The sequence below is a fragment of the Pan troglodytes genome, chromosome 7 (assembly GCF_028858775.2).
Source record: "Pan troglodytes isolate AG18354 chromosome 7, NHGRI_mPanTro3-v2.0_pri, whole genome shotgun sequence".
NCBI lineage: Eukaryota > Metazoa > Chordata > Mammalia > Primates > Hominidae > Pan > Pan troglodytes.
This window is the reverse complement of record NC_072405.2, coordinates 66,773,918-66,798,984: the sequence shown is the minus strand read 5'-3', so window position 1 is coordinate 66,798,984 and position 25,067 is coordinate 66,773,918. Positions and strand designations below refer to the sequence as shown.

At 43.7% G+C, this 25,067-nt stretch overlaps 1 protein-coding gene and 1 long non-coding RNA gene across 8 annotated transcripts in view; one reads left to right on the top strand and one right to left on the bottom strand.

Annotated features, from left to right (window-relative positions):
- Window positions 1-10,592, top strand: part of LOC104007616 (uncharacterized) — a 33,408-nt gene extending 22,816 nt beyond the window's left edge. The window contains exons 3-4 of the long non-coding RNA XR_681881.4: window positions 9,503-9,550; window positions 10,284-10,592. This is a non-coding gene — a long non-coding RNA (uncharacterized LOC104007616). The remainder of the gene's footprint in view (window positions 1-9,502; window positions 9,551-10,283) is intronic.
- A 1,651-nt stretch (window positions 10,593-12,243) lies between these two features.
- FAM110B (family with sequence similarity 110 member B) overlaps window positions 12,244-25,067 on the bottom strand; it is a 162,410-nt gene continuing 149,586 nt past the window's right edge. For 6 of the 7 annotated variants that reach the window (XM_003951266.6, XM_016959504.4, XM_054656754.2 and 3 more), the window contains one exon: window positions 20,550-23,448. In XM_003951266.6, the coding sequence (XP_003951315.1) occupies window positions 22,012-23,124 (1,113 nt within the window). In that variant the 5' untranslated portion in view covers window positions 23,125-23,448 and the 3' untranslated portion in view covers window positions 20,550-22,011. Of the gene's footprint in view, window positions 14,930-20,549; window positions 23,449-25,067 lie in introns of those variants that run through there. The other variant, XR_010159567.1, reaches the window with a different exon arrangement.

Below are 25,067 nucleotides of genomic sequence, written 5' to 3'. Positions count from 1 at the left end.
AGAACCTCCCAGATACCCACAGCCCAGGGGGAACCATCATTTATTTTGTTGATGGTTTTCTGTCAGACCATTTGTCTCTTGCTCTTTTTCCACAGCCTGTGCTTCCAGTAGGAGCACAACAGAAGCTGCTGTGGATGAAAGTGTGTGGGAGTCTTGGGTTGCACCAAGTCCAAGGGAGTCTCTGGCCTGTGGTTCAGGGGACTTCTGAGAATGCATCAAACCTTGGCATCTTTCCAACACAGCACCATGAACCACCAAGGAAGGAACTTGATCTTCATCAGATATGTTATGGGCTGGGTACCTTCTCAGAGGCTCCCAGGACTCTCCATAAATTTCTTGATAATCCAGACAAGAGCTACTGCTCAAGTATCAAGTATTTATGGGTCTAAAGTAGCTCACTGCATGACCTAAGTGCATCTTCCCAGCAGTGATGTTAGCATCAGCTCTTCTTAATTAACATGGGTAAGGGGTGTGTCTTAGTCCATTTTGTGTTGCTATTAATAAATATCTGAGGCTGAGAATTGTGTAAAGAAAAGTTTACTTGGCTCATGGTTCTGCAGGCTGTACAAGAAGCATGGGGCCAGCATCTGCTTCTGGTGAGGGCTTCAGGAAGCTTCTACTCATGACAGAAGGCAAAGCGAGCCAGCATCACATGGCAAGAGAGGAAGCAAGAGAGAGGGAGAAGGCACCAGGCTCTTTTTAACAATCAGATCTAATGAGAACTGACAGAGTAAGAACGCACTCACCCCTGAGGGAGGGCACTAATCTATTCATGAGGAATCCAACCCCTCAACCTAAACACCTTCCACTAGGTCCCATCTTCAACACTGAGGATCAAATTTTGACATGAGATTTGAAGGGAACAAATATCCAAACCATATTGGAGTGTGATCCAAAGGCCTTCAAGGAACAGGAGGTTCAGGTCCGAAACAGGGTGTCCAAGGTCCAGCGGAAGGAGAATGTGCTGAGGTTCTTCGAGCTCACTGTGCTTCAAGTATCCACCTCAATGAGAGGTTTACATTTCTGGTGCCATGGCCAGGGCTCTAGTGCTGTCCTAGATGCCTGTATTACTCTTGATAGAAAACATCCCCAATATCCGGAAACATCCCCAATATCCCAAACCTTCTCCAGCCAGTGTCCTTTAAACAAACAAACAGACAACCAAAACAGCCCTTTTAAAGCATGAAGCTTCTGCTAAAAAATTTCATCATCATTAAGACAAGAGCTTGAACAAGAAAGACAAGGATTTCTAAGCTTAGGCTATCCTCCTCATATTTGCCCTCCACTGGGATCGACCCTCCATGACAGGCAATGAGACTGAATGACTAGAGGTTCTTTGTATAATCTGCATGTTTCACACCCCTTGTGTTTGCTTGTGGGGCCCTCTACCTTCTATCCTACCTTCTACCAATGCTTTATCCTCCCTGGTTCATGTCCTACATAAAACCTTATGATAATGTGTTGCACATAGTGGGTCTTCATTAAATGTTTATACAATGAAGAGAATTAAACAATACCTCTCTTTTCTCTTCAGGTTCACTGCAGTGCCATTTTGTTGTTTAGTTCAGCCAATTAAGACTTAAGTGTCTAACTCCTAGACGAGTTTTATATAATGAGGGTTTTTTGGGGGATTGAGAGGTGGCTTTGGAAATTATGGTTCAAATAAATGATTAAATACAAGAATGAATAAATGATAGCTTTTGGCCTGTTGTGTATATGACTGGGGCGGGGGAGTGGTGGGGAGCTGGGAGTTTTCCTTCACTTGCTATTACACTAGAAAGGTGTTTTCCTAATGAGATATGATTTCTCCTTTCTTTCTACCTGTGTCAAATCTAAGATATTACAGTCATTTCACCAAAGCATCTGATTCTGAAAGAAATTGCTTCTCTTAAAACATTCATAGCAAGTTTCCAGATCATACTGAAACTGAATGGTTGTCAAGTCTGTGACAAAAGTCTAGACAGAAAGATTTACTTTCTAGAATCAGAAGCAGTGGGAAGCTTAGAGAGGTGTATTCCAACTTTCATCATTTACAGATACAGAGCCAGGGGTGCCGAGGATCCCTCCCCACTGTTCCATGGCTGGCTGGTTGATAGTGGAGGCAGGCCCAGAACTTGAGTCTGCAGACTCTCTCCCTGTGCTCACCACTGGGCCCACCTCATTGGTGGAGTTATTCCACTCACATTTCTTGTATGTTTGAGGCCTTGGGAGAGGCAGCAGGAAGTTGAGGGTACACTTAGGCTGGAGCTGGAGGTCCTTGTTAGAAGTCCATTTCTGACACTCTAGCATTGATTGTTGGCTCAGTCACCTGATTTCACTAAATCTGCTTCCTCATTTATAATATGGAAATGAGCCCTTCCTATAATCTCAGGGTTTCTATGTCACTGGGGTTGTCATGAGAACCAAGTGAAAGTCTCTCTGCTTTTTCAACATCCCAATTCCCATTCCATGTAGACCCTACATAGGTGATGCACTCTCCTTTTTCATGCCTCACTCCAGCAGTCACATACTGTTGATTTGTACCAACACTGGTGATGTTAACTTTGCTCCATTGGTTATTGTGGTACCCACCTGGTTTCTCTACCATCTTGCACAGCCAAGTCCTTCCTGGGTTTCCTTGCCACATGGAAGGGTCAGTTTCTCCCACTATTTCTCTCTCAAGGTTGCTGCGAGGGTTAAATGTGTACCTTTGCCTAACTCATAAGATCTGGGCACTAAAGGTGGGTTCCCATTATTATTTTATGTGTTTTTTTCTCATATAGTAACCATAAGGTTACTGTTTGTCCCTTTCTAATGAACAAGTTTTTGTGGGGGGATTCTTTGAGGCCATGTGAATATCCTTGTACCTCATCAAACATGCATCCATAAGTTATAGCATCCCAAGTCAATTATTGCTGTGTAGTGACAAAATGGTGAAATTCTAACCTCATCATTCCTTGCACATCCATTAGTTCCCTAAATCAAACTCTGATGATATGAGGGAATAAGACAAATACTTTGCCTCAAGGAATTAATATGGTTCATTTACTCCTTCAACGAATATTTATGATGAACTCTCAGCTATGTCTCAGGAACTGTGCTAAAGCACTGAGGGTGCAATGGACAGCAAGACCTCACAGTGTTGCTCCTGTCTCCATGGAACTTACTGTCTAATGCCAAAAATAAGACAATCAACACAAGCAAATCATTAAGAGTGTGCCATATCTGCCCAAAGTGCGATGGGAGCATGTGTCTGGGATGTCAAGAAAGCCTGTTTAATCACCATAAAGGGTGTCTAATCTGAGGTTCGGAGAAGGAACAGGCATTTGACAATGAGGGGGCTGGGAATGGAAAGCACATTCCAGGCAAACGGACCAGCATAGGCAGAAGTTGGGAATGGAGCCTTCGATGGGGGATGCCGGGTGGCCCTTTTCTTACTCAGTGTGCCTGATCACAGAGGGCTTCCCTGTAGCAGTCCTCCTGCCACCCACCTCCACTGCTCTTATGCAGAACTGAAGGCCATTGTGGCAGAATTTCTATCACTGGGGAGAAAACACTGTTGGTTAGCTTGGCCCTTCTGAAGGGAAACACTTCTTGATCCCCGGCCTCTCATCCCAGATAGGCCCCATCAGAGAAATCTGCTTGTGTCTTGGAAGGAGAAAAAAGAAAAATTTCCCTAGAGACATCTTTCTTAGACCTCAGCATCTCATGGGTTTTACTCTGGGAACTCAGGCTCTGAGGTAACACACTAGATTGAGGATGCACAGCCGAGTCCTTCCTGGGTTTCCTTGCCGCACGGAAGGGTCAGTTTCTCCCACTATTTCTCTCTCAAGGTTGCTGCGAAGGTTAAGTGAGTACCTTTGCCTAACTCATAAGATCTGGGCACTAAAGGTGGGTTCCCATTATTATTTTATGTGTTTTTTTCTCAGAGACAGGGCATATTTTTGTGATTGTTATTATTATAGCAACATACCAGCTATTGAGATAATATAGTATGGCCCAATATAGAATGTTACTAGTATACATAACACAGAATCACATAATATATTTTATTTTAACGTAGTATTCATTAAAATGGCTTTTTGATGTAGTTTTACATCACGTAGGAAGAAAAGGAATATGTTTTTGAACACTGCTTTTCTTTCAAAAAAGAATTTTAAGGCAGGCATGGTGCCTGTAATCCCAGAAATTTGGGAGGCCGAGGCAGGTGGACCATCTGAGCTCAGGAGTTGAAGACCAGCCTGACCAACCTGGTAAAACCCCATCTCTACTAAAAATACAAAAAATTAACTGGCATGGTGGCGGGTGCCTGCAATCCCAGCTACTCCGGAGGCTGAGGCAGGAGAATTGCTTGAACCCGGGAGGCGGAGGTTGCAGTGAGCCGACATCACACCTCTGCACTCCAGCCTGGATGATGAAGTGAGACTCTGTCTCAAATTAAAAGAAAAGAATTTTAAGAGCCACAACTCAAACTTAGGCTCAGATAATGATTTCTAAAGGCCAGCAAATACAAAAATTAAGGAATAAGCTTATTTCTCATTGCTGCTAATTGTTGTTGGGTTTTCATAAAAGTAGATACCTGAAAATTGTTCCTCATAGTCCCATCAACACTTGAGACTGTGTAGGTCAGGGGCAAGGTGAACCACAAATTGATTAAATATGTACTACTGATGTTCTTTTAGACAATAAATCAATGTGGCAGTCCGAGGGGCACACCCAAATACAAATAATACTTTATATATTCCCACACTGAGATGACCAGGGTTTCTAAAGTGATTGCAGTTGTACAGTATTGCTATAAAGACATATGCTTTTCAATAAACTTGCTGAAACTCATGTATCTAAATGAGGCTTCCCCTCAGAGTAGTTACTATGGGAGATGATATACTCATTCTCACAGAGGTGTTATTTCTTAAAATATTCTGGCTCTGTTTTCAGAATGGTTCCCAAGATACATTTTTGAAAAAACTGCTTGAGAATGATCAATGTATCATTTATTCTATAATTATATCTTATTCTAAAATAAAAATAAAATTTGATCACTCATTTTTTGTTGCATCCAATTTCTAAACCAGGTTTCAAAAATGGATCCAATTTCTAAATATGAGGATGCTCCATTGAGAGGGATATGTATCCCACTTCAGGTCTGTGGGCTTACCAGTCTCAAGTTCACACACCAAGGACACTCCATGGTCCCAGGACAAGGGCTAGGGAAAGTCACCATGCAGCTGAGCTTTGATGCCTTAGGTTCAAATTCATTCATTTATTCACTCACTATATGTGTTTATTATTATGCTTATTATGAGGCAGGGAGAGTGCTAGGTCTTGAAATTAGCATAGTGATGAAGACATAGCCCTGCCTGTGATTTTATAGTGCAATGAGAGGATAGACAAAAATTAGCAACATCTTTACCTACATGTATAGTGAAAATTATAGAGAAATTATATATTTTCTTTTATCTTACCAGTTTTTTATGCTACTATGGGTTACTTGCATAATAAAAATATTATAAATACATTTATATTTTAAAGTGTTCATAGTTTATAGAGGGCAGTTCCTCCCTGGCTGACGTAGTCCCCTGACTTGGGGTGTCTCATTGGAGTCTTTAGCCTGAGGCCAGGACCATTAGCCCAGATCTTTCCCACCAGTTCTGCTGATCTGTTTCCCTGGCCCTGCTGTGGTGCTCTCCGGAAGTCTTCGTTTGAACAAAGCTTCCAAGGAGCACATGAATCTAAGAAACTGGCTCAAGTCCTATGTAAATGATTCACTGTCTTTAAACCAGCAAATTCTCTAAAAGACATCATACATAGAGCTTTAGGTCAAACGTTTTTTGTTGGAAACAACAGAAAATCCAATTGAAACTGACTAAAGAGGAGGATCCTTCTTCCTTCCTTCTTACCTTCCTTCCATCCTTCCTTCCTTTCCTCCCTTCCCTTTCTTTCCTTCCTTCCTTTCTTTCTTTTTCTTTCTTCCTTTCTCTTCTCTTTTTCCTTCCTTCCTTCCTCCCCTCTTTCCTTTTCTTTCTTTCTTTTTCTTTTCTTTCTTCCTTCCTTTCTTTCTTTCTCTTCTCTTTTTCCTTCCTTACTTCCTCCCTTCTTTCCTTCCTTCCTTTCTTCTTCTTTTTCTTTCCTTTCTCTTTCTTTCTTTCAGAACTGCAAGCCAGATGGAATGACTGAACAGGCCCAGCTCGGCCTTACTGCACCTGATGGCCCCAATAGCTCCAGGACTATCTTCCCTCGCTTGTTCAGCCCAGAGCCGCTCCCCTACTTCTCCTCAGGGGACATAGATGGGGCAGGTGGCCTGGGAGATGGCACACTCTCTAACTGGCCCTCTCTGAGTCCCTGTCACACCCTCAGTCAGTGGTGAGGGGAACTGGTAACAGGCAGCCTCAGCACTTCAAGGAAATTAGGGGTGTTGTATACAGAAGGGGGTTGTGGGTCCTGCACAGGCGAAACCAACATGCCTCATTTCTGAGGACACAGAGGAATATGTGAAATTAGTGCAGTTGACAATAGGTAGCTTATAGTTTCCTCATACGAAGTGGAACAAAAACAGTTCATGAGAAGAGGACGTTAGCATGCAGGCCTCCTGTCTGTGCCTCCCTTTTACGGGCTTTGTGGGCAGAGCTGTGGTGGGAAGCCTGGTGTTCTCTGCAGGCGGACACTTCCCTTCTGTGGAGTCTCCACTCAGTGTGGTCACGCTCAGAGCAATCAGGCCTAACCAGCGACTCTGCTTGATAAAATATTTAGGTATTCATTTTGTTAGAGGTTAACATACTTCTGAGTACTTGTCAATCAAAATGCAAAACCAAAAACAAAAATCTAGGCTAGGATCATTAGTTACTTGAACTCGTTAGATTTTTTTTTTAAGTTCTGGAATTGTTCTTAGTGTGCCCCTTCCCCCTATTTCTGCCTATAAATTTCCTGGGTGGACGTCCCGGCTCACTCCTTTAGCCATCTTACTGTAAGAACACAGACTTTGGCCTTTGTTCTGTGGAAAGCACCCGGGATTGTCACCTTGTTAGCTATGCATCTCAGGGAATATACTCTCCTCTACCAAATTGAAAAACTGTTGTCATTTACAAGAAATGCCACCTCATGCGGAGGTCACTGTCGGTAGAGTTTTAACAAGCTGTGCTGTACATGGTGTGCTCTTTGGAGAGACAGGCCCATTGTTTCTGCTGACCTGTGACTGGTGTGCAGGGAGCAGTCAAGTGAGAGTGTTTGCAGCTGCCATAGGCTTCTGTGTGGACTGGATCCAACCTTGTGTTTTATCTATAGGGATATCTATTTTATCTGCAAGGTCTCAGGATGGAAATGAAATCAGGGTGCTTAAAATACCAGCTTTGGTGAAGTAAGAAGCAGCAAACAAGACCCACATGGCAAGTTCACGTCCGCTCTATTCATTCTTTTGAATCCCTAAATTCTAGAGTAAAATTTCTCTTATAGAAGTATGAAAACACACGCGCGCACATGCACACACAGGCACACACACATGCACATCTGGTTAGAAACATTTGCACAGAAAACTTTCAAACTCTTTTGGTTTTAACATTTAAAATCTTCTAAAGTGTTCACTTTCCAATAGCGTCTACAGCATCATTTAATCCTGTTTGACACAGAATGATCTCGCAGCTCCTCAGCCTTTCTGGGCCTGAGGTGGGAGATATACATGTAAATGACTTCAGACATGCCCTGCAAATAGGATTGCTTTCACTTAGTCTCCACTCTTGCCTGTTTTCCAGTAAACTTACTGCTATCAACTGAAATTTGCATCCTCCCAAAGTTCATGTACTGAATACCCGCAATGTGATTTTGTATTTGAAAATGGAGACTTGGGAGGTAATTAGGGTTAGATGACATCATGAGGCAGGTCAGTAATGATGAGATTAGTGTCCTTACAAGAAGAGGAAAAGAGTCTGTGCACAGTGGCTCACGCCTGTAATCCCAGCACTTTGGGAGTCCAAGGCGGGCAGATCACGAGGTCATGAGTTTGAGACCAGCCTGGCCAACATGACAAAACCCCGTCTCTACTAAAAATACAAAAATTAGCCGGGATGTGGTGGTGCATACCTGTAGTCCCAGATACTCAGGACGCTGAGGCAGGAGAATTGCTTGAACCCAGGAGGCGGAGGTTGCAGTGAGCCGAGACCGTGCCATTGCACTTCAGCCTGTGCGATAGAATGAGACTCCGTCCCAAAAGAGAAAAAAAAAAAAAAAAAAAAAAGAAGAGGAAAAGATACAAGAGAACACGTGAGGGCACAGCAAGAAGGTGGCCATCTGCAAGCTAGGAAGAAGGCCCTCACCTGGACTCGACCATGCCGGCACCTTGGTCTTGAACTTCTAGCCTCCAGAGCTGTGAGAAAGGTGTCTGTTGTGTAAGCCACCAACCTGTGATATTCTGTTATGGCAGCCCAAGCTAAGACACAACCGAGTACTGAATCACTGCGAATAGATATACTTATCTAGTGGGTACAGTGTGTAGATAGTTTCTAGCCCGTGGAAAGTTGTAATAAATAATGAGTTTTGCAAAAAGCTTTATTTCAATAAGTCAAGCTCAACACAGTATACAACCATTTAGGGAAACTTCTCTTCTCTTGGGTTCCCTGTCCCTCTCACCCCCTCCCTTCATTAAGCTCCCTAATGTTCCCAATCCTGTAAGCATGTTGCACAATGAAAACTGTAGTTGCTCTAAAGGGTGTTGGACAGCAGACTTCCACAGTGAAAGGGATAGGAATGTGCAATGCAGAGCACGGATGGTCTATCGAGGTCTTTAATTAACTGCACACGTCTGTACATCTCTATACCCCATTTGAAACAAAGTGATTTTTACAACTGTAGTTAATGTTTGTAGATTAAAAAATAGAAAGTCTTCAAGTAAATTCATGCTAAAGTGAATGCTGGGCAGTATGTATGCAAAATGGGTTTTCCCAGATGAAGTCACAGGGTGAATATTTAGATGGGTGGGTTTTCTCACTGCTTTCTCAGTGGGAAAGTTAAATAGAATAATGTAAAATGCAAACAATTTTTGACAACAATTAAAAAATAATTTTTTTAATGTGGAGGACACGTCAGCATGCTGTATATGATTTATTACCCAGTGTTCTCTACTATGAATAATTGTCATAAGCATCTGCAGGAACGAGGTTGCTTCATGTGAGGCAACAGGAAGGCTTGGAGAGGAGGTAGTTTGATTTGGTTTTCCTAGGATTTGAACTGAAACTAGGGGAGAGGAAGGAGCAAGGAGCTCGAGGCGGTGGGAGTTGAATCCTCTCCCCTCTACTCACTTGGTTGACTTCTCTTTGTGCTCCACAAAACCCAGGACACACCAGGCCCTCAAAAATAAAAATTTTTATTTACAAAAATAAATAAAAGAAGTTTTCCTGTGGTAAATAATTTTTTTTCTTTTTCTTTTCTTTCTTTCTTTCTTTTTTTTTTTTTTTCTTGAGACAGAGTCTTGTTCTGTTGCCCAGGCTGGAGTGCAATAGTGCAATCTCAGCTCACTGTAACCTCTGCCTTCCAGGTTCCAGCGATTCTCCTCCTACAGCCTCCCGAGTAGCTGGGATCACAGGTGTGTGCCACCACCCTTGGCTAATTTTTTGTATTTTTTAGTAGAGATGGGGTTTCACCCTGTTGGCCAGGCTGGTCTTAAACTCCTGACCTCAAGTGGTCTGGCTGCCTCGGCCTCCTAAAGTGCTGGGATTACAGGCGTGAACCACCGTGCCCAGCCTGCAAATAGTTTTCTAAAGCTCAGGCCTCCTTTATGGTGACCGTTCATTCTGCTGAGCATCTGAAATGACCCTTATAAAAGCAAAGAGTATAGTGAGGAGTGGGGGATATATAAGGCCTCACGGTGTGCCACTGTATACGCACATGAAATCCTCACAGAATAATTGACCCACACCACTCGGGAGAAGGCAATAGCATCTCCATTTCACAGTTGACAAAACCGAGGCTCAGGGAATTTCAGTGAGTTGCTGAAGGTTCATCACAGGAAAAGGCAATGGGAGTCAAATTCTCAAATCCCCAAGCCAGTTCTCACCCTCTTGCTGGCTGCCTTTCTGGGAGGTGGAGGGCAGGGAGCGGTGGGGAAGGGGTCCCCAGTGCTCCCCTGGAGCAGACAGCAGATGTGAGTTCTTGTTACTGGGCTGCAGAGACTAGAGTTTTAAGTTCTCAGACATTCCTCAGCCTCTGTGGTTGGCTCCAGTCTAGGTTCCTGATTTGTTTGGCTCTGGGAGACTCCACCCCGGGAGTGTTTGCTGGTCTCCACTGTTTTATTTGGTTCTGTTGTCTTTGTTCTCCAGGTGGGGTTGGTGGCTGATGCGTTCTCCAAGTCCCCATGAAAACTGAACTCTGAACTTAGGTAGGCGGACCAGCTTTTCAGAGAGACCACCCAGGACACAGCCGCAGCAGCAGGACAACAACTTTATATATATAGTGTACACATGCTTGTCATATTCATATATATAGATAGTATGTCCATACTACATATGTATATATTTGTTTATATGATAGACATGTTAATCACCTTAAGATATGAAAACTATGTGCTTATTTGAAGTCATATACGATTCCATATTATTTACTTTTCTGTTACATAAATGTTACTAATTAAACAAAAATAAGACTACTGAATGGTAGCAATTGGTAGTAATTAATAGTTGGATTAGCTAAACAAATAATGTATCTCAGGAAAGCATAATATGTGTATAATGTTTCTGTCATCTGACACAGCAGCTTATTTGACTTTTCTCTTTCCTGGATATTTTTGTGTTGTAAGCTCAGGTAGGATGTATTTGGGACACAGTCAGTGAAGAGGGTGGGCCCCAGAGTCGGCCTCTGCTGCTATCCCCTCCCTAGCCCCTCAGCTTACTTCTGGGATCTTCAGAGAATTGAGTTCTTGAGTTCCCTGCAAAAGTGCCTCCTGACTCAAATACCTAGGAAACACTTTTCACTAAAATTGTCTCTCGGAGATTAAAGGCTCTGATGAAAATCCCACAGAACATGCTTACATCCAGTTAACCTGAAGTTTCCTCTAAATTTGATTATAGCACATTCTTCCCACCCCCCCCCCATTGACACTTATTGGTAAATAGCCAACAGGTCCTACCTGACCAGCCCATCCCTTACCAGTCCTGCTGGCCTCCCTGCAGTTTATTTGATCTGTCTCTAGCCCAGATTGGCTTCTCCAAGGTATCTGCAGGGCACCTCCCTCACTTCCTTTAGTCTTTCTCAAATGATTCCCTGAGCAGGCCACTCGCTCTCTCTCCTCCCTGTTTTATTTTTCTTTCCCTAAGTGCATGCCATCATCTAACATTTTATAAGTCTGACCTATTTAGCCTATTGGATCTACTCTCTGTCAAGAAGCCGGGCTCCTTATGGCTGTGAGCATCTATTCTGTGGGGGCTCATTGCTGTATCCCTTGGGCCTAGAGATGCTTGGTTCATCATAGCAACTCAGGGAAGAGAGGTGAGATGGAGAAGGTAAAGAGGGAGAACCACAGCACACATGTGTGGGGAGCCTATGAAGGGACAGGACATAACTGATGGGAAGCCACCCCACTAAGCCTATCTGGTCTCTCCCCACAGATTAAGAACCCCAAAGTGCTCCTAGTTCTCTCTACTCCACATCCATTCAACAAACATTAAACACCTACACCCAATACTTGCCACACAGTTAACTAGGGCCTGGCGATACAGAGGTGAGAAGAGTGCCCATCTTCAGGGAAGTGATTGCTAGTGGGCACCTGCAGGTGGGCAGAAAGACGGACGTTGAGCAGAACCAGCCTCGACAGCAGCTGTGTCACCTTCTCACCTGCAAGACACTTGCTATTCTTTTCTTTTCTTTCTTTTCTCTTTTCTTTCCTTTCCTTTTTTCTTTCCCTCTAAACCTGAATGTGTGAAAAAGCAATCCAATCAAAAGGAAAATAGTGTTAAGAACAAATACATGCTCAAGGAAAGAAGATCCTTTACACTTCCCTTTGAGCTGGAAATCAGTCTTACAATCTGCTTGTCTGCATAGCATTTCATATCTCCCTGAACAGACCCCAACATCACCAGGATTTAAGTTTTGGAAATAACTGAGTGTAATTTGACCCTCAGCACATTTGTCTGGAATACATTCCTTAAGAAATCCAACATGTGCATATATACACGGCAGAATGCACAAAACTCCATCTCAACCATTAAACTGCTGTTAAAAGGTATCAGGTGGGGAATTAAACTTGAAAACATTTGGGAACCCAAAACGCTATCCAGATCTCCATTCATAGATTTTTTTTTTAATCAAAAGAATTCTCAGCAGATGGTAGTAAGTCCATAAACTCAGAGCAAGGGGTCTTCATGGAAGTGAGTTCGTTTTAGATCAGATGCTTCAACACCGAGATGCTCTGAGAAATGTGAAACATGGATAGAACACACCAAGCCTTTGTCCAAACCAAGTGGAGTGATTTTCCGGCAGCCACAGGCCTTAGCCACACATTCCTAAACCGTGTGCAGCTGTCAGCTCACTGGGGGGACACAGGGAAAGCTGTTAGTGAAAAATCACATGCCCATGAAGTTAATAAATGAATGTCTCAATGTTTTCCACCAAAATAAAATGCTCAGTAGCTCAAGTCCTTAAAATGGCCTAGAACTCAATAGAGGAAAGTGATGTGACTGAAACATTCACAGAACCTGTCTGGGAGCTGGGTTTGTGAGGCACATAAATACCTCACCTGGCTGCTGTTCTCCATCTATTATAAAAAGGAGGAAAGGACTGGAAAAGATTATGTATGCCTAGAAATCCTCGAAAGCTTCAAACTTATTTACACTTAAGAAGGCAAAACATGCTAAGCCAAGCATTCTAGGAGGTGGTGTAATGAGAATTCTCTCTCCCATTTTCCCTTTTTCCCAGTTGAACTTCCATATGTTATCAATTACGAGCCACCACAGTTTCATTCAGTTGAGGGAGCAATTGCATTCACGCATGGCTTGTTTCCCTCTGCCCCAGCGAGCAGAATTTCCAGAGAACAGGATGGTGAACCCGTGGTGGAGAGGTCAGTGTGCACACATTGAAAGGCTAAAACGGGAAGTGTTTCTGAGGCCGATTTGCCTGGAAAACTGTCTGCCGGGAGGGCTTCAATGGTTAATACCCAGCAGCACTACCCCAAGGATATATTTTCGCATAAAGGGTAAGTTTTTGTGTTTTGGCTGAGAAAAGGAGTATGCTACTCATTGTCTTTTGGGACAAATATGAGGGTGTCAAGATTCAGCTCATATCAATAGTCTTAGATTATTATTTCCCACGCCCCACACCCCCAGCAGAGCTTCCCTGGCTCTGGGCTATGGTGCAAAGTGAGCAGGACTTCCCCTTCCTTTGAAGGCAACTGCACAAGGAGTGAAAAATACTTGCTTGTAAAATCTCTTTGTAAAAAGAATTTCATATTCTGGACTCCCATTACCTCAAACATGCTGTCTGGTTTATTTTCCAAGAACAGGTAGGAAGAAAACTCTTCAATGTCAAGCCCAGTTGCCTCTTGTAGAACGGTGGTATCAGCAACAGAGACAGGGGAGGCAGAAGGGCATGAGCTGGTGGGGGCTCCACAGCCACGAGGTGGGATTTAGTTGAGGAGTCATGTTTGGATTCTTCCATTCATTCCAAAGGTACCTACTCTTCACAACCCTGTGCCAGGCACTGAACTGGGTAAAGGAGGTAAAAGGTGACCAAGAGAGTCACTTAATGAATATGGTAACTTCAGATTACAAAGAACCAGGAAGCAAATACGAAGGGATGGAGATTACACAGCATCTACTTTACATAGGGTGGCAGGAAGGGCCCTCTGAGATGTCAGCTGAAGCAAAATCTAAGATGACAAGTCAGTAACAGGAAGATCAAATATCAAGGGAAAAATAGTCTACTAAGGCCAAATGGCAAGATCTTGGCCCCTGGGGACTGGGGTGAGAAGAGCTGATAGGTTCCACAAGCATAGAGAGAGAAGGAGCCCAGAGCAGGGTGAGAGTGGAGAGAATGGGGGCTGAGGGCAAGGGGCCTGGTGGGGAGGGACTACTGAAGGGCCTTACAGGCTGAAGTTTGGCATTTTGAAAGAATTGTGTCATAACTGCGATGGAAACCACAGAATGACACCATGTGATTTCTGCTTCTTAAAGATCACTTTTGGTAGCTTTCTGGGAATACACTGAGGGAAGCAAGAGCAGGGTGGACACCCACTCAGAGGCTATGGTGGTGGTCCTCATGACAGATCACAGTGGCCAGAATGCATTGGGATATTGGAAATCAACAGAGGTTGCAACCTGATTCCAATCTGCCGAGTTTGTCACAGTGGGCAGGTACAACTGAATGCGTTTTTTAAATTTCTGAAAATAAGCCTCCAAAAAGCTAGAGCTTGTAACTGTGGTTCTAAAATGTATCAAAGTATTTTTAAGTATCTGGCAACTACAGTATTCTCACCTGATTTCCAGTTAGCAACACTGAAAATCATCTGTGAAAGCAAAGACTGCACATGAATCATCTGGGGGACACTTGTGAAAAGGTGGATTCCTGGTCTCTGTTTCCTACCACCCCCTCCTGATGGGATAGCATGGCGGTCTCTCCTGTGTGGCAGATTGGGTGCACTTCAACAGAGGCTGTAGCCAGAACAGGATAGACTGTACCACAGTAAAAAAAGAGCCCCACACTATCAGTGGCTTAGAAGGATAAAGTTTATCCCCTGGGTTGACATAATCCTTCTGGGTTAGGATGGAGGCCTTTGTTCCACACTGTCCTCATTCAGGATCCTAACGGAAGCTCCGCCCTATGGGACTCTGCTGGTTGCCATGTCAGGAGGAAGAGAAGATAGACAATCGTGGGCTGGCTCTTTATGCTGCCTCCCATCTGTAACACGTCGCTTCTGTTGGTGGCTCATGGCCACACCTAATGCTGTGAGGTGTAGAAATGCCATTCTCCTAGGATCCTGGAAGGAGAGAGAAGGGGATATCAGAACCAGTGGCAATGTCCACCTCAGCAGACAAGGAGGCAGAGGAACCAGGCCTGGAAAGATGGTTCTTGAGATATTGAGGATCACTGGGCATCTATGGATGGTGAAGTTAATAAAATAATATTAAGATAGTGGTACTCATTTCCAAAATTGACAAAAACTTCCTTAGAGAAATGTCTCCACCTTTATTAAGTATTTTATGTTTGCTAGGATTAATTTAAAAAGTTAATGTATGTTAACAGAAAAACTCTAAATCAAAGTTTCTTTAAATATCTGATACATAGTTTTTGAGTCAAGGGAAACTGCATAAAAATAACACAGTTGGCTGGGTGCAGTGGCTCACGCCTGTAATCCCAGCACTTTGGGAGGCCAAGGTGGGCAGATCACAAGGTCAGGAGGTTGAGACCATCCTGGCTAACACGGGGAAACCCTGTCTCTACTAAAAATACAAAAAAATTAGCTGGGCATGGTGGCAGGTGCCTGTAGTCCCAGCTACTCGGGAGGCCGAGGCAGGAGAATGGCGTGAACTGGGGAGGCAGAGCTTGCAGTGAGCCGAGATCACGCCACTGCACTCCAGCCTGGGTGACAGAGCGAGACACTGTCACAAAACAAAACGAAACAAAAAAACAGAGTTTATGTTACCCAGCTTGCTCCTACTTGGCACGATGGAATTGTTAGCCTTGCGAGGCTCCACTGTTCCCTGATCCAGCCTCCTTCATGGGGTCTGAGCAGCTGTCTCCCTGTTCCAGCCCCTCTGCCAGTTCCCTTGCCCTACAGCCCTGGCTGTGTCCACCACCTCATTCATCTGGATCTCTGTTTTCTCCTTCGTACAGTAACATGGAGAGGGACAGTTTATTGCTAATGTCCCTCTCAGAAGAACCCAGAAACTTGGGTCCTGATGTGATCACATACGCTCAACAGTTTTGAGTCACTCACTCTATGAAACAATCACAAACCAGTATGTTCAACAGTGTTTTAAGTTCTGAGAAATGTTATGCGATGCAACTTACTGCAAAGAAGCAAAAGTGGTTCCTGCCATCCTAGATATTAAAAATTCATTTTCATATGCATAGAATGAGTCTTAGGATATGTTTTGTGAACCTGGGTTTGTGTTTCACTTTTTCCATTTACTGGATGTGTGCCTTGGAGAGGAAACTTAATCCTCAGCTTCCTCGTCAGTAAGATGGATTTTAATCTACTTCTAAAGTTCTTGTGAGAATAAAGTGAGATAATGTGACACAGTGCTTAGCACAGTGTCCATCTAAGACATGCTAATAGTTGTTTCATGAATGTCACATGAAAAGAACACTCAACTAGTAAAAGACTATCATAATGTTTATCCTCACAACTTTGGATGGTATGTTGGTGTGAACATGGCCACATTCGATTCTGTCAGCCTCTGCCATTCTGAAAGTTTAGTGAGGCTTTTTCTGGAGATTCCTTCCATTTAGAAAAGAACCCTTCATTTCCTTCTCCAATTAACACTCTCTAAGGTAGACAGAGCATAAAATGCTGTTCTGTTAAGTGTTTGGCCCCCATTGGGCCTCACTTGCTGTCCTACTTGCCCACGATATGAACCCAGTCTTCTCTGAATTCTCATATTCTTCACACATCATCCTAATGCTTCAAAAACAGTTATCCATGGTGTCCCAGAGCCCTGAGGCCAAGGGTTCACATCCGTTTGATGGCCTCCCCCATTTTCCAGGTGAGGGAATGGCGGCACACTTTGAGGCAGGTGAGTCCCAGGCATTAGAGGAAGGGTTTCTAAAAGGTGGCCGAGGCCCATCTCCTTCTGGCTTTTCCTTTTCCAGAGTTTCTGCCAAAGCAAGGGGACAGGACCTGAACACACAGGAGAAACCCTCACGAAGGTGACCTGTGCAAAGCCACACATGCAGCCACCCAGCCTGGGGTGTTTCTAGCTCAGCTCTTGTTCAGCACTGTAGAAAGTGACATAACCCGAGTTATTTTACAGGGCTAAGTGGACAAGTCAGGTTTGGTGTTTTCAAAATGCTGATGAGACTAGCCATCTCTTCTGACTGAGTTAGAAATCTACTTGGTTTATCTGGAGCATCCTTACCCTCTTTACTACTTCTGGTCAGAACATGCCAGCTACACCTGTAACGATGGGAGAACGCAGTGATGCTGACTCACCAAATAGTCAAAATGTGTTTCCTGATTGTTGAATTGTGGCGGTTTTTCTCCATCCTTCTAAAAGTCCTTGATCAAAACAGACAGGATGCGATTTTAAAACATGGCACACTCAAAACTGAAAGCACACAATTCGAATGTCCTTGTCTCTTTGAACTCAGTGGGCTGTGTGTTACTCAGTGGAAGAGCTGAAGTCTTTTTCTAACTTTATGGGCTCCCATTTAGGTACAAATGAAATCGCTGAAGTTTTGACTGCTTGAGGACTGTTTTTTCACACAGGCATCAGTTAAAAAAATCAAAATGAATGTAAGGACCTTTCTGCGTTTAAGCATAACACACTTAGTTTGCCTCTTCTTGTCTTCAACTGGGCTGTAGGGAGGGCATACCTTCCTCAAAACATTTCATATCAGAGTTGAGTTTCAAGTTCCACTCTGCAAGTTCCTTTCTCTGGGATCTTGGTTAAGGTGCATAATCTCCATGGAACTAAGTTTCTTCACTTCTAAAATGGGGACAATAACTATCACTTTGGGTTTATTGTAGCAACATTTATAGTTTATCACAGGACGTGAACGTGGGGAAAAAAAAAAGTCAGTACATACTAATTAAGCACCTATTATACACCCTGGGCTGCTGTGTTTGTTGCTTGCTGCCCAACTCTGGGACCACAGTTTGCATCACAGTCATTAGAGATTTGTATGTTTATTAGGATGTTTTCTTTTTTTTTTGGCAAGGAATAAAATGTTTTGAGGAAGGCACACCTTTTTAAAATTCACACAAAGGGACCATTTAGGCTAGAAAAGGCTGGGTCATGGCCATGACAAAAAATATAATCTAATGGGGAAAGGCAACATAGAAACTCAAAAAAAAAAAAAAAACAAATTGCACTGATTGATGACAGTGTTGAGTATTGAAACAGCAAGTGTCTGTGTGGTCACGGAGGGAGGAGAAAGCATTCCTTCCAGTGAAGAGTTACTGAAACTCAGCAGCAATGGTAGTTTTAAGATATGTCCACAAGTTCCTTGATATTCCTCCCTTTAAAATATGGGCCTCACTCCTCTCCCTGGGAGGGGGAGCTATATTTAGTGACCCATTTTGAGTGAACTGAATGTGATGAACAGCCATCACACACATTGAATGTGTGTGACCCAGGACACTGAACTGTATGAGGAATTGTGGCATCCTCCTTGCTCCCTCTCCTTGGTCACTCCCTCTAGGGGAAACCAGATCCTATGTTACAAGGACTCTCAGGCAAGCCCCTGGGAGAGGCCCATGCTGTAGAGAATTGAAGCCTCTTGCTAATACCTTGTGAGCCATCTTGGAAGTGGTCAAGCCCCAGCCGCCATCTTGTCTGCAGCCTCGTGAAATACCCTGAGCCAACACCACTTGGCTAAGCCACTCTAGCATTCCTGATCCACAGGAACTACGATAATAATTGTTTATTGTTTTAAGTTGCTGAGTTTTGGAACAATTTGTTACACAACAGATCACAAATGCAGTGGTGAAAAGTTTCCAGAGGAAATTTCCCTTTGGTTGGAGCCTGGGGGCCTGGGCTTGGTGACCGAGATCTGAGAGTCATATGCCCAACTTTCTCTGTTATAGGAAGTTAGGATTTAGCCTATCAGCAACCAATTCAAGCCAGAGGATGTCTTTACACAGGGGAGTGACATGACCAGAGTTGATGATGGTATTTCTGGCGTGAAATGGAATGGGGAAGAGGCCGGTTGGGGAGTGAGGGAGACTTCCAGTTAGGAACTTCTAGAATCAACAGTTCAGGTAAGAGATGATGAGAATATGAACTAAGGCAATGGCAGAGGGGTTGCATATGGGAGGACTGTCTTAAGATTTGGTGGTTTTCAGAAAGAAACAGGTAGTTTCTAAGGCCATCTAGTGCAATCATGTTTCACTCTGCATTGTGTAGGAAAAAAAATGTGAACTATATGGTAATACCATATTTATACCAATAATATCATCACACACACACACGATACTTCCACGAGCTTAGAAGAACGAACCCATCACGAGTACTTCATAAGAAATGCCACACTCTAAGGATTTAATATTAAGCATTTGAAATAGTTCTTTATAGAAATGCTAGTTCAAGAACAAAAAGAAAATAAAGAGCGTCCATCTTCCATTGGCACCAAAAGCCTCACATCTGTCTGTTGTACAAGTAAGGCCACAGAGGATTCGACTGAATTATAGTGGGGGTGATTTATAGGCCTGTCTGAATACAGATCGCACACAGTATTGAAATACTGGAAGATTCAAACACTGTCTATGACTCAAATAGCACAAGCAGTGATAGTAAATTAGCTAAGTGCTCATCTCCCCAGACAAGAGTTTCCTTAGGAAAATAATATCTATTTTTGGTATTTCAGTAGCTCTAGAAAGAGATGAATACTACTGAAAGAGATGAATATGTCAATGCTAAGTCATGAATGTTTTAAAAAGCCACATTTCTACACAAATGGAAGGAAAATTTTGCTTTTTTTTTTTTTTTTTTTTTTAGAAAACTTATTTTTATTCTATTATATTGAACACATTGTATCACCCCCACTCATAGCTGCATTCCAAAACAGTTCTTCTGGGAAGCAGGGTTTTAGTTTTACTGAACATGAATAAAAAATCCAGGCAGAATTCAAAATCAGGAGAAAGAGTCAAGGAAGCAAATTTGCTTTTCAGAAGCAAGATATTTATAAACAGTAATAGCTGAGAATCATATAATTTGTTTCTGAAAATTACCTTTTAAATAGGGCTTCATTTTACATTTGCATAGTATATGGAATTTTGTAAGAAGCATTAAACTTCAAATAACTTGACGCAATAAATAATCATGGAATACTCATTGTCCAAATGTAACAGATAGAGCATGGCCACTAAGAGTAATGTTATTTCTCTTAAAATAAAGGGGAAAATCTAAGTTCCTTGAGGCAGAGACTGTGTTATTGACTATGGCAGTCCCGTGCCTACCATGATACCTGAAATGAGTCACTCAAACAGTGACATTTTGAAGAGGAATGAAGGAAGGAGTGGAGGAGCGAGTGTGTGAACACATGCCATGGTAGGGATGTTGGGCTGGTACAAATAAAAACAAAGCCATACATTTCAAAGGTGTGCCTCCAAGGTGAGAACTCATAAATATTTATAACTGAAGAGTTGTGTGGAAGATGTAAAAAATCCTGATGTTTAAGAAAAGACAAAAATAACACAAGTGTGAACTGAGATGCTGCAGCACATTTTAGGAACCTTGATGTAATCAGTTTAGCAAAAGTACATTGCTAGAGCCACAATTAAGAACACTGATGTTTAGAGTAATTGGAATATGGTGAAAATAACTTAATGAAATAATGTTTCTTCAAGCCTATCAAAAATCTGCTTCTGATTCATAGTCCAAAGTTAAACTTTTGTGGAAGGAGAATACAGGACAAAGAGAAACCACCACCATTAGTGCCTGCACCACAGCAATTTATTAGCGTAACTTTTTCTTTTTTTCTTTAAAGATTTCATAACAACTGAAGTATGTACAAAGTCTTACAGCATTTACACCATAAAAAGTTTCCTATTAGCTCATGAAGTCTAAGGTAGTGCTGCTGAGAACTTCAGATGTGGCAAAGGCAATGAGGCAAACCACTTGTAGGTTTCCCTCTCTGCTGCCACATCATGGTGTCAGCTGAGTGACAGCTAACTGTACCACCTGGAAGACAGGTTATTGGGGAAAAAAGGGGACAAGTTGATAGGCAGCACTAGAGACCATGGGGTGGAAAAACTACATAGCATTGTATTTCTACAGTTTCCTAGAGCTGTAACAAAGACCCACAGCCTGAGAGAATAACATATGCAAGACAACAGAATCACGCTGCTCAGATATGGTTCAGCTACCAAGTGTGTTCACTTTTGAATGGGAGGCTCTACTGATATGGCTGGTATTTGACTTCTGTTCATGTCTTCAGATAGCTCAAATCTGCACAAGCCTCACTCCCTTCCCCCAAATCAAATAATAACAAAGGGAGAGAGAGAAAGAAACAGCATGAAATTAGTAGTTCTCGACCAAAAAAACAAAAAAAACCAAAAAAAAAAAACCCAAAAAAACCCCACAACTTTTTTTTTTTTTTTTTTTAAAGGCATTCAGTATTTGTTTTAGGGTGGCCATTCTGTCGAAAGATAATATTAGAAATTTCTGAATTATCCCAAATCAGAACAACATCAACAAAACCCCCAAACACCCAACCTCCTAGATTTAACCATCTTTCTTTGTATCTGATCGTCTTTCCTTGGGGTCAGTATTACATAGAACCACCAACATTTACACACTGAATCGGACACAAAACATAGCATTGTTACCCCAACGACTGCTTCACTAAGTGGCAAGAGAATTTCAACATGTAAACGATTAACGTCAGGCTCACCACTTTATTCCACAGAAAACCCAGCCTGGTTCTATGTTCGGTCAGTCATTATCTGTTTGGTAGCAGATCCCATTTACTGTCCCACTGGAATAGTCTCACATGTAGGCAAAGTGGCTTTTTATTTCAAAAAGATTCTGCTCTCAACTTAAAAGCCAGTTGATAAAACTTTTAATTAAGACACAATAGCGCGGGATATAAAAACACAAGAACCACATAAATATCGAAGAAGTTGTATACCATTTTCATGTAAACAGTTTTGCTTACGAGCAAAGCCCTAATTAGATTCTGGCCTGAAACTTTTGGCAGGTGACGCGTGTTCAGCCAGGCTCTGTAGCGATGGTGACGTGGAAGCCAGATCAGTCCCCATGTTGACAAGCATGCAACTTGAAAACATTGCACAACAAGCAACATAAAGAGTGGAGAAGCTCACAACACTTCAAGGAGACCTCACAACCTTCACAACTGCGTAAGCACAGAGACCCACGCTCCCTCCTTTCCACGCACTTACACGTGGGAGACCTTCTGTGACTCTCTAGCTTGTTTGATGCTATATAACCACTTGATGATTCTAGCATTTCTTTCGATGGCAGAAATGCCATACGGCACGCGGTCATTGGCACTGTCATCATTTCTAAGGTCACTGTTACTGTCCTGAGACTGTTCACAGTCTGAGCTGATCATGCTTGCGCTGCGGAAGTTGAGGGATATTATGTCAGAATTAGCCCTTGCAAAGTTTTCCATTCCCAGGTTTTCCAGCTCTTCCGGGTCCAGTCCACAGTAGTTGAAGAACCTCTCCACGTCCGCGTCCACTCGGAAATATCTGTCACTCAAGTCTGACTTAGACCGCTGGAGGGAGGGTCTTCGGCTGACTCCACAAGCTGGTTCCACAGGGTCGGCCTCGGGGGACTTCATGGAGGCGATGGCTGCGATTTTGGGCTTGGGAGGCAGGGGAGGGGCAGAGCTACTGCAGGGGATGGCCTTGAGGGGCTTCACGCTGGTCACCTTGCGGATGTCCGAAGAGCTGTGGGACACGTGGAGGAAGGACTCGGCTGACTGCTCCAGCAGTCTCCTGCCCACGTGGGAGCCGCCCTCCTGCGGGCTGCTGCGGCCCTGCGTGGGGTAGACCTTCAGGGACTCCGCGAAGGAGTGACGGTGCAGGTCAGTGGCTTCCGACCGGTGGGGCGGCCAGTTGCGGGAGCTGTGCTTGTGCCCCGAGCCCGAGCTAGAGCCCTCGGAGCTATTGATGATGTTCTTCAGGATCTCCAGCTTCAGGTTCTCCCTCTGCACGCCGCTCTCGGTCTTGGCGTGGTTGCCGAACACTTTGAGCGTGGGGCTGCCCAGTGCGCGCTTGGCAGCCGGGCACACCGGGGGCTTGGCCAGCACGGCGGGCTTCACGGGCTCCTGCTTGGCGTTGATCACCTCCTGGCTCTTGACGTACTTGGCCTTGTCGGCCTCCAGCCTCTCCACGGCGCTGAGCCTCTTGGGGTTGGGCTCGGCCTGCCTGCGGAAGTAGTCTGGCCCCTTGTTCAGGATGCGCAGGGGCACAGCAGAGGTGAAGGTGCCCGCGGGGCTGACCGGCTTCACCATGCTACCTGTCTGTAGGGTCTCCGTGGGCATGGTGGGCGGTCTTTCCCCGGCAGCCGTGTTGGATGCTCTTCTGGGTGCCTCCGCAAGGCCTGAATAGACACATGTACATGAAGCGCCAAGGGCGGCGGGTGCAGCCTGGGAGCGAGTGTCAGCAGCAGCGGCCGCAGCAGCGCCTCATCTCACAGCTCATTAACCGCCACGGTGGCTTTCATACACTTTTCTCCCCTTCCAGGCAGCCCTTGCACAAAAAGGCCACAAGCCACAAGTTCCTTTAATCTGCTTCGCTGCCTCCTTTCTTCTCCCTGAAGGAGGTGGGAGTCTCCTCCAGGTCTTTGTGTTCAACTGCAGGCAGAGCTGAAACACAAAACAACCAACCGCGGGTTAGGAGGGGCGGGTGACATCACGGCTCTAGCAGCAGAGAAACCCCGCAGCGCCCCCGCCCCGCCCCTGCGCGGCCGAGGGTCGTGGGCCGCAGCTCAGTAGCTGTTTTCCCAACCGCGCGAGGGGGACGACCCGGGCCTTGCGCCCCCGCCTGCGCCGACGCGCGGCAGCACAACGCTGTGCTGGGAAGAAAGAAAGGGCTGAGGTTTCCCACGCGCGAACTCTTCCAGCTGCCTCCGGATTGGTGAGATCCGCCTCTGAACACGCCCGGTTGGCATTTCTCAGCTCAAAACCCAGCAAATACTTGATGAACGTAGGAATGAGGGCTTAGCCAAGCCCTGTTCCCCAGCTCATTACATGCCACTGAGTTCCTACGAATCCCTTCCATGCCCCCGGTTGCAACGTCGTGAATTATCTCTTTTGCAATGAAGCAAAACTTCTCCCTCTGTACTACCAATTTCTCAGGAATACTTGCAACAGTCACTTTTTTAACTTCATAAACTGAAAAGGGCAAGAAATGGGATTGGCAGCAAAGCTACAAAGTTTAAAAAAAAAAAAAAAAACCTCAACATGTTTCAGTTATCTTACTTTGGCCAACCAATATATTTAAAAACTTTCTCCTGAAAACCACAAATGTGTATGGAGTTCCACCCATTAAACACAAGCTTACTTTTTTTTAACATTAGAAGATCCACAGAAATACTTCCAAATTTACCATATGAGTAGATAACTTGATTGTCCCTAAGTTATCCATAATTTTTCATACTTAATGAGCAGAAATCAAAAGTTTCTTCATGGTATGTATATTCCCAAATCCCCTACAGTACTAGGAACAAAGTCTTAAAAGTGTCAATCACACCTAAAAATATGTTACTTTAATACTGTAGAAAACTTGGGTAATAGGTAAGCTTTCATGGGACAACTTGACTACCAAGCCAACAACAATAAAACCCACTTGTCAATAGTTGAACGTTTATCAATATTCCTACTGTAATTCTGTAAGGAGTCTTTTTATTTCATATGCCATATAATGTAACTCTTACCCTGCAGCCCCTGGAAACAATTCCTCCCATAGCCTGTTACTGCAGGCAGAGAACATTTACAAATGCATCAGCACTCCAAAGCAAGGGGTAATGACCTTAACAGCATCTTTGGTTATAATTAGGAATGCTAGGAGAGTAACCTATTCAACTAACATGCCAAATAACTAATTTACAAAATAAATAAAGTCATATTACAACCACATCTGCTGATATTTCTCCTTATAATTTCCTGAAATTCTTAAATCTGTAAATGCAACCCATCACCATGTTTTGTTAGAGATTAATTTTAGTAATCTGTGAAGGGATTTGTTCTAATAAAAATATTTTCCTGTGCAAGATTTGAGAAGCCCCAAGGCAATACCTACATTAACAATTTCCTTTAATTGTGAGGTTCTATTTTGATACCTCAATTTAGTTAAAAAAAAAAAACACCTCCTCCCATTAAGATGAAATGAGATTGTTTCTTTGAACACATTTTGAATGAAATGCCAAAAGGGAGCCCTGATTCCTCGGGAGGCACAATCTCATCCTCTTTACAGAAGAGACTCA